The sequence below is a fragment of the Amblyomma maculatum genome, chromosome 4, assembly GCF_055883805.1.
Source record: "Amblyomma maculatum isolate TAMU_Amacu chromosome 4, ASM5588380v1, whole genome shotgun sequence".
Lineage (NCBI taxonomy): Eukaryota > Metazoa > Arthropoda > Arachnida > Ixodida > Ixodidae > Amblyomma > Amblyomma maculatum.
Window position 1 is genome coordinate 43,091,483 of NC_139347.1, and position 15,000 is coordinate 43,106,482.

A 15,000-nucleotide genomic window follows, 5' to 3' on the forward strand; every position below is an offset into this window, starting at 1 on the left:
TGGAATGAATGCTTTGCAGGGCGTGTCGCATAAATAATACAACAAATTTGTTGCCCAGGCAGGAATGTGCACGAGAGCGGCTGCATACCGTCCTGCTCTTATTATGCAGCTTCTCTCTGCGCCCCAGCACTGGCTCTTCCTGTCAGTATCATTCATTTGTTCGTTCATTCTTGGTGCTTCTCCAATTTAGCGATTGCGTGCGGAAACGGAACGGCTGCAGAACTTTCTCTTTTGCCTAACGGAATCTCTTTGAATCAATTACCGACTACAACATCGATGCCTTATCACGGTCCTGGATAAGCTACGCAGGTTTTCACTTGTTACTAAAGTATTTGGACCCTTCTATGCCTTCCTCTCTTTCCTTCCACCTTTCCCCTCTTTGTCTCCAGATGATGCAGGCAGATTCCAAAATGATATTCGGCTGCGCCCAGAGAACAGACGGAAGTCGTGATTTATATGCGCATATCTTTAAAAGGAGGAGGAGAAAAAAATCGATGGCCCCGCGATAGCACCCGTTATTTGGCACTGCGCAGCATGGCATCTCTTGACTCCTCCCGCTCTTCCCCTTAACAATTCCCTCTTCTTTTCACCCCCAGACTTTTCCCCTGTCTGGAGGCGTCCGCTCTGCCTTCGCTTTACTTCAGCGAACGCTTGCATTCCGAAGTCGTCGTCGTCCACCCCCTTCTGTTTCCTCATCCTCGTGTTCCGCGCGCCCCTCTTATCCCCGCTGCCTGTACTGGCCGTGGCTTTTCCAGCCTCTCTGTGTCTTGTGCCAGCGATCCATGTAATGGCGCTGCTTTCGACACTTTCCTCCTTTTCCCGCTTTCATTCCGCGGCGTTTGCTGTGCCTGCTTCGCTCTCTTCTTTTTGTCTTCTCTCTCTCTCTCCATCGCCGTGACTTCCGGACGTGTTGCGCCCTCTCCCACGAATCCGTGCGTGTAAGTTCAGCGCAGGCGACGCTGCTGTACAGAGCTTCGCTGCCACAAGATTTCGCGCGAGGCATTTTCATCTCACGTGTTTTCCTCACGCAGCAGAAAGGGGTGGAGAGAGAGAGAGAGGGTCAAAGGCGACTGCGGTGTTTGTGCGCGTAATAAAAGGATTGGTTCCTATGGAAGCAGCGTATCGGTCGAAATAAAAACACTGCAAACAAATTAAAAAAAAAGGAATGAAGAGATAGATATACAAAAAAAAAGAAAGAAAAGAAACGGAGGGTAGACAGAGGCGAGGGGAGGCCGCGAAAGAAAAGACGACAGAAGGAAGCGACAGTGAATGCTAAGAAGATGAAGGAGAATAGGTAGGGGTAGAAAAATCGTATCTCTTGCGAAAGGAGCCTCGTATCCCAGCCGTGCAGTTTGAATAATAATAAGCGAGAGAGCAGGTGGCCGATCTGCTTGAAACGAGCGGCTGGGGATTCAAGAAACGCCGCATCGTCGGTTTTACCGCATCTATGAAATCCTGCGGCGGCATTGCCGCTACGTTTCTTGAATGGGCAGAAGCGTGTCCTGCTGGATCCTATGATGAGCGTTTGATGGTGCTTTCAGATCCAAACCCGTTCTGTCCCTCAGGTCTTTGTCTCGGCTCCGCGATCATAGAGGTATGATGAGCGTGGTACACCGGCAAAAACCATACCGCTGTCTCGTTCTTTTGTTCGTTTCCTCCATTCATTTCTTTTCTTGCTGCTTATGTTAAGGACAACTGCATTATTCAGGGGACAGGAATGCATTTTGTCGATAAATCCATGGAAGTGAACCACGGCAGTGTCGTCATCCTTCGTAATTATCTGACCCCAGCAATCACTCGGCGTAATTATATTTCGATAGTTTCAAGACCCGGGCCTGTGGTTGGAACAGTTCCTGAAAATAATGCCCGTCTGGCGCATTCCATGTTTATAGTTTGGGAAGGCAGCTGGCATGTCAGCTGCAGTAGTCGTCCCTGTCGCTCCTATTATTTATGAAATTGCACTTATCTGAGCATTAGACAGGCTCCAGATTTTATACTTATTAAATCAGAGCTAAGTTTGTTCTAAAATTATATCACTTGCCGTACCGCTATACTAATTGTAGACTTCGTAACATTCCATGTATACCGGACTTTTCTAAAGCAAGTCCACATTGAAGCTCATTAACCAAGAAATTGTTCAGCGAAAATACCCTAAAATGTCAACATGATATGGCGCTGTGCTTGTGGCGGGAAATTAGGACGCGTCGATGGATTGGAGATTAAGATAACGCCATATGAAATCATTTGGGTTTTTAGAAAAGACCGAATTATTAGTTTTACTAATCAGCCTTCATCTGGCTTCTTGATTTGGCGTCTCCAAAATACATTTCTCATTTTCTCCAAAATAAAAAATGGGTTTCGGAGCAAATCTGAGTATTCTGCATCGTAGTCGCTAATTCTCCTGCTGCTACCTGGTACCTTTATTGTTTTATCACGATGCACCAATAGCAAGCACTAAAGAAGACAGTCGCTATTAATGTCTCCTTGTATTTAAATTGCAATATTATTAAATCTCTGATCTGCAAAGCAAAAATTGCGTGGTCGTAAAATTCGGTGATTGGCTGGCGGGAAGTGACGTCATGTGAGGTGATGTTTACAGAAGACAGGACGTCACCATACTTGGTTGGCTGGAGTAAGGTAACTTGTACAGAGCGGAAATAAAAAAAAATTCATTTGGACCTGTTTCACTGAAGCCGAGCTGACATTCCTGAAACCTTAAGGTATACTCTTAAACATCTGCTAGATGACTCTAACAGATTCCTTGCTACGATGAGACAGACATGGCAACCATGAGAGCATGACATAAAAAACGATGGAAAAGTATCTACAGCTTATAATGACATCGCATTGTAACACATTGTGTAATTAGGTGTCCAATATGAATTGTTTATTGTCACTTATCATTGAATTTCATTGGCCTGCTACGTAGAAGTTGTGCCACTCATGTCCTGATGCAGCAACCCCAATTTCCAATTGTTAATAAAAACAGCGTGTACAGGAAGACACTAGACAAGATAAAAGGAAGCTTCAGGACAAGCGCTGACTTACAACTCAGCCTCAGTTTTTACTTCAATTATTCTTCAATTATTAAAAAATTCAATTATTGAAGTTTTTACTGAGTGTGGATCTGGGCTAGAGTTTATTGTTGAAGAACCAGTTGACGATCGGTTACACTTTTTAGATTTATTGATTCAGTTCGGTGAGGATCATGTTTGTTGGGAATGCAACCCGATAAGTTCCAGTTCGGGGAATTCCAAATTAGTGAAAAATGGGATGATCAACACATACTTGTTAAATGCGTTGAAGAAATCTTGCCACCACGGCATGGGCAACAGTTTTGAGTGGCAATTGTCAAGAATTGCAAAGGCCGGTTATCGGGATTCGGTTAATAATGAGGCCTGTTGTCGTTTACTGAAGAGCCTTAAAAGAACGGTCAGACAGAAATCCCTGCCCTGCACGGGTGAGAAGACGAGGAAGGTTGCGGTGGAATTGTATGTGCATAGGATTTTACATGGTCTCATGTTGGCAAGAGATATGGTATTGATGTTGCATTGACCGCCCTGCTCAAGATGAAGAGGATTTGTCCGGCTATTCAAAGGGAACGAGAATCAAAGAAGCAGAAATGTGGGGTTAAACATCCATTTGTCAGCGGCAAAACTGGTGTCGTGTACAGGTTTCCACTCTCTTGTGGAGCCTGGTATTTAGGACAAACAGGGCAGTATATTAACTAGAGGCTAAAGGAACACCTAAACAATTTGGAAAGTGGAAAGGACAAAACCATTCGTGTCTCCCATTGCCATTCCTGTGAGACAGGGAAGAAGGAGAAGTAGTAGTGTACTCCCCTATTTGACTAGGTTAGAATTTTGTATCGGCACAAAGAAAAGCTGACGAGAGAACTGGTTGAACCATATTTTATTTCAAGGGACATTAAGTGCACCAGCAAGGCTTCTCTTGCTCTTTCAAGAAAAGAGATTCCTTTTTTGAGTGACTTTTTGCATAGCAGATGAACCCAGGGGTGTTTCACGCGAAAGCTTCGTTTTCGTCCTAATTGTTTTTGTCTGGGCCTTGGAGTAAAAGCTGAGGCTGAGTTGTGAGTCAGCGCTTGTCCTGTAGCTTCCTTTTATCTTGTCTTGTGTCTTCATGTTCGCGCTGTTTTTATTCACAATGGATGCTTACCAACTCGCCCAACAAAGTATCTTGGTAGGATAGCTAATGTATCTTGGTAGACGAATTTTCAAGGCTTCCTTTTCTCTTCTTTTTGGCCTTTTGATATACCCATTGAGGGATTTGTTCCTTCTTCTTCGAATGGCAAAGCCGCATTTTGTCAGGAGTGCGGGGCCCTGCATCATTCCTTGGTAGATATACTTAAACGGCTCTTAATTCAGTGTACAAGATCCATCTTGCTTTCGTTGACATTTGCATGATATCATGTGTACGCCGGCCGTATAACGTCGGCAACATTGTTAGGCTGGAACTTATGGGGAGTCGTTTCGGAAACGTCAATTTACTTAGTTCGTTGGATGTTTGTTTAGACGGAATGCTAATGACATGCATAGGGCGGAACGCATATGATGGTGATCGGCAGTATTGATGTCCAGAAATTATGGGAGGTTGAGAGTTCTTTCTGCTATTCTGAACAGTGAAATATTTGCCTTTTTTTTTCGTTTTTCTCATATTATTCCCAATTCCGCAGCTGAAGTCACGAAGGGGCTCTCTGGAAACAGCTGCAGCGTTGAAACGCTGAGCAGTTATATTGAAAAAGAAACACGAGCGCGAGCAAATTCTGTACAGAAAATACACAGCAAACAGGATGCGAATTATCACGCTAAAGTTTAAAACAACGAACCTGGCGGTTTTGTACGTTGACTATTACGGCAAACCTAACGTTGGTGACATCGTTGCTCGAGCTTATGACTTAGCCCTTCTTCAATGAGGAAGTCCAGTGACAGCCTGGTTTACGTGCGTAGAGTTGTCATACAGTTATTTATTCTAAATGTAAGAACTACAGTGATAAATATTACAGAAAAAATTACGAGGGACTTTAGCGACTAAAGTAGTGAAACGCGAAAGCCTGAGTGCCACGTTTTGCTACGTAACTGTCACTTATTACAAATTATTTAATTGTTCCCCAATTAGTAATTAATTATTTAATTAGTCATTTTTTATTACTTGGTCATTGATCGACATATGACCATATAAGGCACGCATTCGCGCATACTGTGGTGGTGCTCTGTGATTGGTCGAGACCTCTGTGACGTCATCCCGCCTCGGCCAATCAGAGCCGCAGCAAAAGCGGGACACAATTTGTCCACGACAGCATGAGCTTTCGCCTTAAAATATTTGCAACCTTTCCATGAATAGTGACGTTTTTTTTTTTTGTTCGTAAACGCCTTCATTGGTAAAGGAACGACAGAGATCATACACATTCGCGCGGTCAGCAACATCAACGCACAAGACAGGAAAAGAATTTGAGCGCTGGAGGAATACCGCAAGGGCTGAAACAAGTCAAGAGAGATGTTACCTTATTTATGCTCGGCGACAGATGTTTCTTATCCACAGAGATAAAATTTTTGTTTTTCTTTCTGCGCTTTAACGTACCCGATGCTGTTTTCCAGCGTATGTGTGGCGGCGGCTCGCCGTCCGCCTGGCAGTCGACCACCACCGAGTGTCCCGTCACCGCCACCACGTCTCGCGGCTCGGACCTCCAGCTGGGGGCAACTGGGAGGGTTTGGAGCGTTGAATGGAAGCACACCTCGACTACGCTGCGTTAACTAGGGCTAAGAACACTCTAAAACATATCGCACGATGAGAATTTCTGGTTCTTATCAAAAATGCTTTCCGTCAACTTGCCACCTCCGCGTGGTGGCAGTAGAGGAGGCCGACAGAATAATTTAGGCCACATTACGGAGAAAATTTCCTTAAACTGTGGCCATACAGCGTCTTCTTAAACACCACCAACTCGCGACCAGAACTGTCGCTATTTACTGGACCCCAGGTCACTCGGACGAATCAGGAGCAATGCGGCGGCACACGCCGCGGCTGCCTTGGCAGGTGGGATGTCCACATTTACTTCCCCACCCCCCTTAAATAATCCTTACTCGACCTTGGGCGGGCAACTCACCCCTTCTCTTGCCCTTATGCACTATACTCGGGCCAGTCTTCGTAGCCTCAGTCAGCATCGCATGCAGGTGGCCACACCAGACCCACCTTTTACGAGAAAAACCCACCTCACCCGAAGTCAAGAAGTCTTTTTGAACAAGCTCATTGCCCATGCGGCTTACACGCCACGTATTATGGCCCGCTGGCGTCAGTATACAGAGAAAATGATTACGTGCCCCCACTGTACGACTCTAACTCGCGGCGGCATATCTCATCTACTCTGGGATTGCCCTGCTTTTTCTACTGGACGCTCCGAGATCAAACCCCGCCTGAACTACCGTTCCCTTCTAGAAACTGATGCTAACACAGAGATGATATTTGCCAAGTATGGCTCGCTTAGTGGCCTGATTAGAGCAATGTGATTTGAGTGACGACCTAAACAATGAAGATTCTGTCTACTCCCCTTTATCCCCATCCATGGCCATGAGCCTTCCCATTCAATAAAGGACATTCAATCAATCACTGTGCAGAGCTCAAATAGACTTGAGTCTCTTCAATACACTTCGCGATGTCGGAAGCGTGTATTGGCATGCACGCACACACACAAGAAAGAAAGCAATGCAAAATAGCAAATGTGCGACAGTTTCTGCTCAACTCATTTCGGAAAGAAAGAGACCGCTGGCTTTCCTTGATCTCGCCATCAACTTCAAACGGGCTCGAATCTTGTCATTTGATCAACTTTCATCGCATTTTGTACATGCATGCATAGCTATCTCTATCTTCTATTGTGCAAATCTAGTGCCGACCTTTGACTTTAAGCACGGCGCTGTGGCTGGTGGTGGCCCAGGCGTTGGAGGCGCGGCACGTGTAGTTGCCGTTATCGTGCGATGTCAGGGCATCCAGAGAGAGCGCCGACATGAAGCCGTCCTGCTTGGCCGCCCTCGTCAGCGGCGCGCCGTCCTTGAGCCACTCGATGATGATGGGTGGCTCGCCCGCGTGCACGAAGCAGCTGAGTCCCGCGCGCATTCCTTCCTGCAGCTCTTCAAGCCAGCGAAACGGCGTGATCTGCGGACCCGCTGCGCGAGGAAGAGACCACACGAAATTACTGTTTGGGTGAGTGGAGAGAAAAGAAGCTAGTGATTAATTGCACACGCCAAGATATGCTTATCGCGTGTTTTCCCAAAGGACTTGAATTTGACGTCCTTGAAGCAGCTGCGCGATGTCAAGCTGGATGCACCGGCATCATCAGCTATACCTTGGATACAGAATGGTTTCGTTTTATTGTGCAGTAAATTAGCTGTGCTTGTGTTTTCCATCGATACTTTAGCTTACGCCGTGCTGGATTGGAGCTCCTCCTTGTCGGTCCTCGCGATTCAGTAGTGCTTTTCAGGTCTTAGTTGGCGAATGAAACAATAGTAAAGCACTCTGCCAGCAGCTGATACAGCTGTCATGAGATGTCGTATAATAACAAACGCTGCTTAGTGAATTGCGTCAGAAGACTCTCCTCCGGTTGCAAGGATCTTATATCCTTTATTTTTTAGTTTATAACAGAGCGAAATCCAGAAAACTGTACATTCTGTTTTATGTAAATAAGTATAAAATATGGCAACCAAGGACTCTCGTATTAAAATACAATTTTGTTTCTTCAAAAAGTGCGTCTCCTTAGGCATCTCTTGCTAAATGCTCCTTCGGTGCCAGTACGCTCCGCTATCATGATTGCATGTCTACTTTTCTGAAGAAGGACCTCATCATTTATTTAGACTTAAGCTGTAAGAAACTGAGACACAAGTGAAGCTGTCTTACTCCTGATGATGACGCGAACAACTTGCTGTACGGCTGGGCCAGTCAGGCTCTCCACGGAACATGTGTACTCTCCGGCATCCTTGGCCTTTGTCAGGGTCTCCAGAAGGAGCGTGCCATTAGGGAACACCGTCTGCCTCTGGTTCACGGGTAGCTCGCTTCCGTCTGCAGAGAACGTTGGGAAGGTGGACAAAAGACGCGTAGCGTAGCTGGTTGCTCCGCTATTGCCTCTATAGCTTTGTCAGGCTCCAAGAGAGGCAGGTTCAAATGCTAAAAATGAAATAGTTTTTGATTTTATAATGCGGAGGAAGCGAAGACAAAACCAATTTATATTGGAATTACCGATAGGTAAACAAACACCAGTGTTCTAGACCCAGAGAAACACATCACATATAACTATTGGGACCTTTTTAACTGCTGGAAGCTCGTTATATTTGTGCAATTCGCGCTTATCTCTGTCTTCATAATTTTCAACAATTTGGTCGCACAGATGTGTGCCAAAACTGTCGTTAATGACATGCTAACAATATATCAGCAATTAGTCGTTTTGAGGTACCGTATATATTTACTTTTGTTCTTAAAACGTTCTCATAAATATGTTTCCAAGGCTGTAAAGACATAAGTGAATACGTAATTTTGTCACCAGATTTTCATGTACGCTGCAGATCGGTTTGTTCTCACGTAAATGCTACTGGTGCCGCTTGCTGCCGAAGCACCAGATTTAATACAAATAACTATTGGTTGGGTGTCCACAGAATTTGTATGCAAAATGAGCATGAGCAGGGCGCGCACCTTTGTGCCAGATGACCTTGTCGTAGGGGTACCCTCCGAAAGGGCACTGAACCCTCAGCCGGTGTCCCTCGAGCGCCGTGGCGTTGTACGCGGGCCTGGTGAACAGCGGGCCGCGCACATCGAGCCGGAAGGCATGCGCTGCCCTTCCAGCCGCGTTGGAGGCCACACACTCATACTGGCCCGCGTCAGCTGTCTCCAAAGAGGTCCAGTTAAGGAAGCTGACAGCATCACCCGTCGCTGTGTCGCTGGTCGACCAGAGACGCAGCCGCGGCCCTCCTCCAGACACGGGCCAGGTGCCATCCAGAGTCCACGTGATCGAGGGAGCCGGGTCACCCGACGCCCGGCAGCCCAAACTGGCAGGCGACCGAGGACTCAGGCTGCCCGAGGCGCCGTACGTGCGTTCCATGCGCGGGGCACGCTCTGCGGTGGCGCGCAGCCATGCACTATTGCAGTTTAGGAAGACACAAAACGGGGCATTTACTGTGGCTCGGTTCTAATGGTTCTGCATGCCTGGAGTAGAGCAGTGACATGCTGGCTATTTATTTCGAAGAGTAGAGTGCAAGAAGGCTGAAGAGGACGACTGTGTGGGGGTCACAACAGCCAGGAGGTTTCCTACCTTTGGTTACGGTCATGCCGCGCTAGGATATTCGACAAGGCACATCAGGTTAGAGGTATTGAACACCATCTAAACACGGCGTTTTAGACTTCCACACCCTGGAGGAAGGGGAACGGATTCTGTCGCAGTTTATTCGGGCGAGTACAATAGCAGCAAAACGGATATTTCAAGGTATCCAGAAGTCGGGGGTGGTTGCCTGAAAGCCTTGGACACGTGTCTTCGCCCCTCTCTAGAAAATTTCAGGAAAAACTCTCACCTCCAACGACGAGTTCTGCCGTGGCCTGCGCCGCCCTTCGGCCGTCCCTGGCGGCTGCGAAGCACTGGAGCATACCCCCCTGATGGCGGCCCACGGCGGCGGCCCGCACGAAACCCCGCTCGAGGCGGGCGAATCCCGATGGCAGCGGTGCGCCGTTGAGACGCCACTCGAGCGACGCCTCGGCGCTGCTCGCGTTGCACTGGAAGGACACTGAGTCGCCGGCCTCGGCGCGCACCAACCTTGGTCGGACGCTTACAGACAGTTCGCCTGTAAGGGAGACCAGTGTATCGAGCGCGGGTTTGTCAATGGTAGATGTCTGGAACGCTTGTTAACAAGCAGCGTACCGATAAAAGAACACAGAAAGGCTCAAATTTTCTATCTTGTAAAAACAGAAGAGGCAAACATATAATCCCGCTGGATGCAAACGCTTCGAAATTAATTTAAACGAAGTATTCTATAGCGCGATCCGACGATTAGCCTGACTAGCTGCCATCAATAGCTTCTTCTTTGTGATGTTTGGTATGTGAGGGACTATCATGAGTTGTGAGCCCGATGTATTCGATTAAGTGTTGGTCGACCTTCGCTCTAACAGTAGGGGATTCGATCCTCGGTAGTATGGATTTGTGTAAAATGAGGATTAATGGATGCTTGAAAATGGGTTGGTTTGTAATTGTTTCCAGCCAACCGACTGCTCCCTGGCTCTTGTTGCAGAAAATCATGCACAGAAAATGTGCGCAGAACGTGTCAGCAGAAAGTGTCTGTCCGTCCGGAAACAATTTGTCCCCTCTACCGCCGAAATTTGACCGCGTTCGAATTTGGCCAAAGTTAGTGCCTAACTTAATTTAAATGTAACCAACTCAGCAGTAACTTCCAAATGCAGGTTGGTCACCGCCAAAATTTGGTCCTCCTGGACTCCCACCATTTCACTTATTTGGAATTTGACCAAAATTTGTGTCAGACCTAATTTGACTATGACCAACTCAATGATGACTTCCAAATTCAGGTTGTCCACCCCGACAATTTGGCATACTTAAACATTCATAATGCTTGGAAGGCTAAGAGCACCCTTGAACCTTTATTTAGTGAAATTTGAAGTAGCGCCGACAGACTCCTTTGAGATGCTGCAGGTTTGCGCTGAACATCTCCAAGACCACCCCGAATTCCTCTTCGTGGTCAGCTGCACGTTTGGTATAAACAAGAAAACTGCGACGACCTACTTAATTTCTGGTTATGTCAACGTGTTTTGGTGCTTGCAGGATGGCATAACGCCTCTGTTGAGGTTTGGTCTGGCTGAGTATAGACAGTGTTCTTTTGTGAAATCGGCCATTGGCGTAATTACACGCGACAGAAAAGGGTCATTGTGAATCTTTCTTCCTTATCACAGCATGAAGATGCTTTATTTTTCATAAAAAAAACAAACACTGATTGCACAAGGTGCGTTGCATTCTAAAATTACCTCTCACGGTAAGGCCTTCTCGGCACTTATACAAAGCAGGAATGTCATAATGCCTTCACCTTTCGTCACTGTCGATGTTACACTCTCAATTGGTTGAAAAGAGGAATCCTCGCAACGAGTCTAGTGTGTTTGCTGCTATGAGGCAGGTACAGTTGATGTTCAGCCGAAGTTTTTCTCTAGGCGCTATAAGAACGCTTATCTTTATTTTATGCCCGTTATGGGGAGACGCGACTGACCCTCTGTCTAAAAACCCTCATCTGGCTGTCGCTCGCTTTCAAAATAATTCAATATTTTGCCTTTCTCACGCGTATTGATCGAACTACTACTGAGAATACCGATAGCAATTCGGGTTTGCTACAACTACAATAAATCAACTGCGCCTTTTGATTTCATTGAAAACAAAAACAAACACGCCATGTCCGAAGCTTCGAGTAGTTGTTTTCATTTTATCTTTATTTTTTGTGTGTGTGCTCGCTAGCGAAGTCAGTTCCTCGTAATTGAAGTTTCCTAGGAACAAAAAATAAAAAGCGTTCCTACGAAACAGGCCGTTTTCTTCATTGTGCAGTGCTCATTCCCGTACCTGAGCTCAGTGATATGTTTGTCAAAAAGGGGCTTAAGCCTTCTTAGTGAAGGCATGCGATGGCTCCTTTTATTAAGGTCTAATCTACCGTCTCGCTCTGTTTCGTCGTAAGATAGGAGCACTGAAAGCCTTTGCGTCAGCGTTGCAAACCAGACAAAGGGAGGCGGTGTGCAACATGACCTTTGCGTTGGCACCAGTGAAGTGATTATTGGCCCACGCACTATTAGCATTGTGTTGAACACAATAGAGAGGCTCAGCAAGGAGACGGCATCTGAGCTGTGTTTACAGGCTGTGGGGCGAGCCTAGTAGGAAGCCGAGAATACTAGATAACCAGCCTTTACTGCTAAAAAAAAAAATATCTCCGGTAACACGTAATGCTCGCTTCACAGTCTGATTAGTTCATTTGTGCTGTTGTTTTTCTCTTACCTAGCGATACTTTTTATAGCTTTGCATTGCAACAGTTTCTCACGCACCCGAACTTCAGGATTGCTCTCTGCCCAGCGTCGCGGAAAAGTATGACGCAGTTTTGCGGACTTTCGTGCAAACTTTTCTAAATATCAATTCGCTTTCTATTTTGCATATTCCGTTCTCATTAAAGCACACCACTGAAAGCTTCCAACGCTTCGCGAATATATTTAAGGGTGCTTTAAAATGAAATGTTGAATGCTTTTAAAAGCGATGTGGTGTTTTGGCGGTCTTACTGAGAATGCGTGAATTCCTATTCAAGTGCACTTCTAGTATCTCATAGTCATTGCACAGCTTTACACTTAGCATGATCATCGCCATTCACTTCTTATATTTAGGAAAACACTTATAATTTGGAGTCATGAAATGTTTAAAAACTAAGTGTTTTCCTACCAAGATGTATAGTGGTGGAGGTAACGCGCTGGCCGTTACATCATAGCTGACTGCATTGAGATTGCGATGTGCAGGGAGGGGAATTGTACTTTCGTGGATTCTATTAGGACAAATTTTATGCCCTTAGCCGCTGTAATTGCGTGTTATTTGTATCGACGGAGAAATCCAAGACGCTACGTATAAAGATATTGCAGCCAACTGAGCTAAGTTGGCCAACTGCGAGATAGTTTGTAGCAGCCCGAAATTCTGCTTTTGCGGAGACGACAGCGAATCGACTAGGCCGAGGGTTGGACGGCAGATGCGAGGAAGGTTGCTGCCCCTACAGCGGTGGCTTGTGTTTGCGCTTACTTTTGATGGGCATCAAGCACGATCGAAAAAGATATTTGCGTGCCGCCTGATTTTCCCTTTCCGGGAATCGATAGAAAACGGAGTGCGCGCGCCGCCTGGGCGCCCGCACATTTCTTCGACCATCAAGGGCGCTTCGGGGTTCGCGTTCGAGGTTCTCTGCATCCCTGAAAGCACCGCTGAAGAGTAAGGGGGGACGAGCACGGCCCCTTCGGCAGTCGACCCGGTAGTGTTCACTGTTCGTTTTTCTTTTTTTTTTTTGGCTGTTTACTTCGCCATCCCGAAAGACTGCCACATTACTCATCACACGGACTATGTAGCAAGCGTTTGGTATTTTCGGTTCAGTGCAGGGGTGTATGGAAAAGTGCAGTCATCAGTGAAAAAAATTACAACTTTTTTTTTTTTTTTCCCTGGTTCTTTCAGTCATGTATCGTAGGCTACCCACGGGCAATGATACTTTCAACCACTTTGTGCTGAAAGCAGTTTTCAGCCTAAATAAAAGCTGGCTCCTGGGGCCAACATAAAGGTGCATGGTTTCTCGATTTCCACCTTCACTGTATATATATTGCAGTGTTTCAGATCGCGCAGCTCCCAGCTCTGAAATACGTTGCAGCTCTCGCAGCTGCAGTGTTAGTTAAATCACTACATAAGCGCAGCCTACGCTTAGTGTAAACCGGCACACGCACCCTGCACCGATAGGACGAGGGTGGCCCGGGCTTCCCCCAGGCTGTTGGACGCCACGCACACGTACTGCCCTTCGTCCTCGGGCTGGACACCTCCGCTCCAGTGCAGCACTCCGTCCAGTGCCGTAGGCGCCGGCGACGGCGGAAGAGGAACGAGCCGCTGCCCTTGCCTTCGGTACCACCTGCGGGAACCGGTGCGCAGGCGCGGAACGTTGTCCAGCAAAATGTACGGCATCTCGCATGACTAATAGTAAGCAGTAGGAAGTTACTCGCTCACGGAGCCTTTTTTTAACTGTCTCATGCGCACATAACTACAGCACGCGCGGATTTGCATATTACATAATACACACTAAAATAAAAGAGACAGACAGAAAGAAAAGCCAGCAGAGCGTGAGGAAAAATACCCCTGCGACCAGAAGACGCTTTAAAGTCAAAAAGGTCGGCAATTACGCAGCTGGTTGATTGTCCGCCATACACGAGAAAATAACAGGAAATATGGTAGCGAACAAAATACCAAAGGAGTCAATTTCTGCCACGTTTAAAGGTGGTGCACGCTTTAAAAGCTGTTAGCAGAGCTTCTGTGATGCTCACTTGAACTTTGGCGGTGGCCAGCCCTGGGCTAGGCAGACGAGGTCAGTCGGGCGACCCTGATTTGCGGTCACTTGACCCGTGTGGAAAGCGATCGATGGCGTCTGGCTTCCCGACGGCTCTGTGAACATAGAAGAAAACGATTAACGCGATGTGCGCTGATTAATAGCGTTAACCGGAATAAAAGACTCAGATGTATACTATCTTTATTACCCATGGTTTAATTTGGTTATCTGGTATCGCTTACACAAATAAGTAGGTACCTAAAGCCGTCGATGGCATAGGTGCGATCACGATTAGTTAGCAGGTATACCATGAGAAGTCTACCATTGGTATCATGTGAATCAACTGACTACTTCTGAACAGAAAAACAGAGTGTGAAATGACAGGAGTGAAGGCTTCATTGGCTTACTCTTGGAGCAAGGAGAGCTGCAAAGCAAGTCAGAATCGCGTTAGAGGTGGATATTCAAGGACGGAGGGCACGGGGTCGAGTGGGAAGGAGTTGAGAGATCTCCCATTGAACAAGCTGTGAGTCGAACAAGACAGGAATAAGTTGAGGACACTCAGCAGAGAGAGCGAGGTCATTAGATAAGGTGGATAATAATAATAATAATAATAATAATAATAATAATAATAATAATAATAATAATAATAATAATGATGATGATGATGATGATGATGATGATGATGATGATGATAATAATAATAATAATAATAATAATAATAATAATAATAATAATAATAATAATAATAATAATAATAATAATAATAATAATAATAATAATAATAATAATAATAATAATAATGTTACATATATGGCCTGCATCGCTAGACGTTAAGGAAGACTACGATCGACAGTAGTGACACGGAAAGACGACGAAGCTGTAACAACGGTAACTGGTACTACCGTTGCTACTATCGTCCGGT

At 46.1% G+C, this 15,000-nt stretch overlaps 1 protein-coding gene across 1 annotated transcript in view; it reads right to left on the reverse strand.

Moving 5' to 3' along the window:
- LOC146190874 (cell adhesion molecule Dscam1-like) overlaps positions 1–15,000 on the reverse strand; it is a 142,919-nt gene that overhangs the window by 24,166 nt on the left and 103,753 nt on the right. Inside the window, exons 5-11 of the mRNA XM_084600245.1 lie at positions 14,077–14,194; positions 13,489–13,667; positions 9,564–9,830; positions 8,692–9,111; positions 7,903–8,064; positions 6,906–7,175; positions 5,599–5,718 (exon numbers count right to left, since the gene is read on the reverse strand). Of these exons, the coding sequence (XP_084456371.1) occupies positions 5,599–5,718; positions 6,906–7,175; positions 7,903–8,064; positions 8,692–9,111; positions 9,564–9,830; positions 13,489–13,667; positions 14,077–14,194 (1,536 nt within the window). The remainder of the gene's footprint in view (positions 1–5,598; positions 5,719–6,905; positions 7,176–7,902; positions 8,065–8,691; positions 9,112–9,563; positions 9,831–13,488; positions 13,668–14,076; positions 14,195–15,000) is intronic.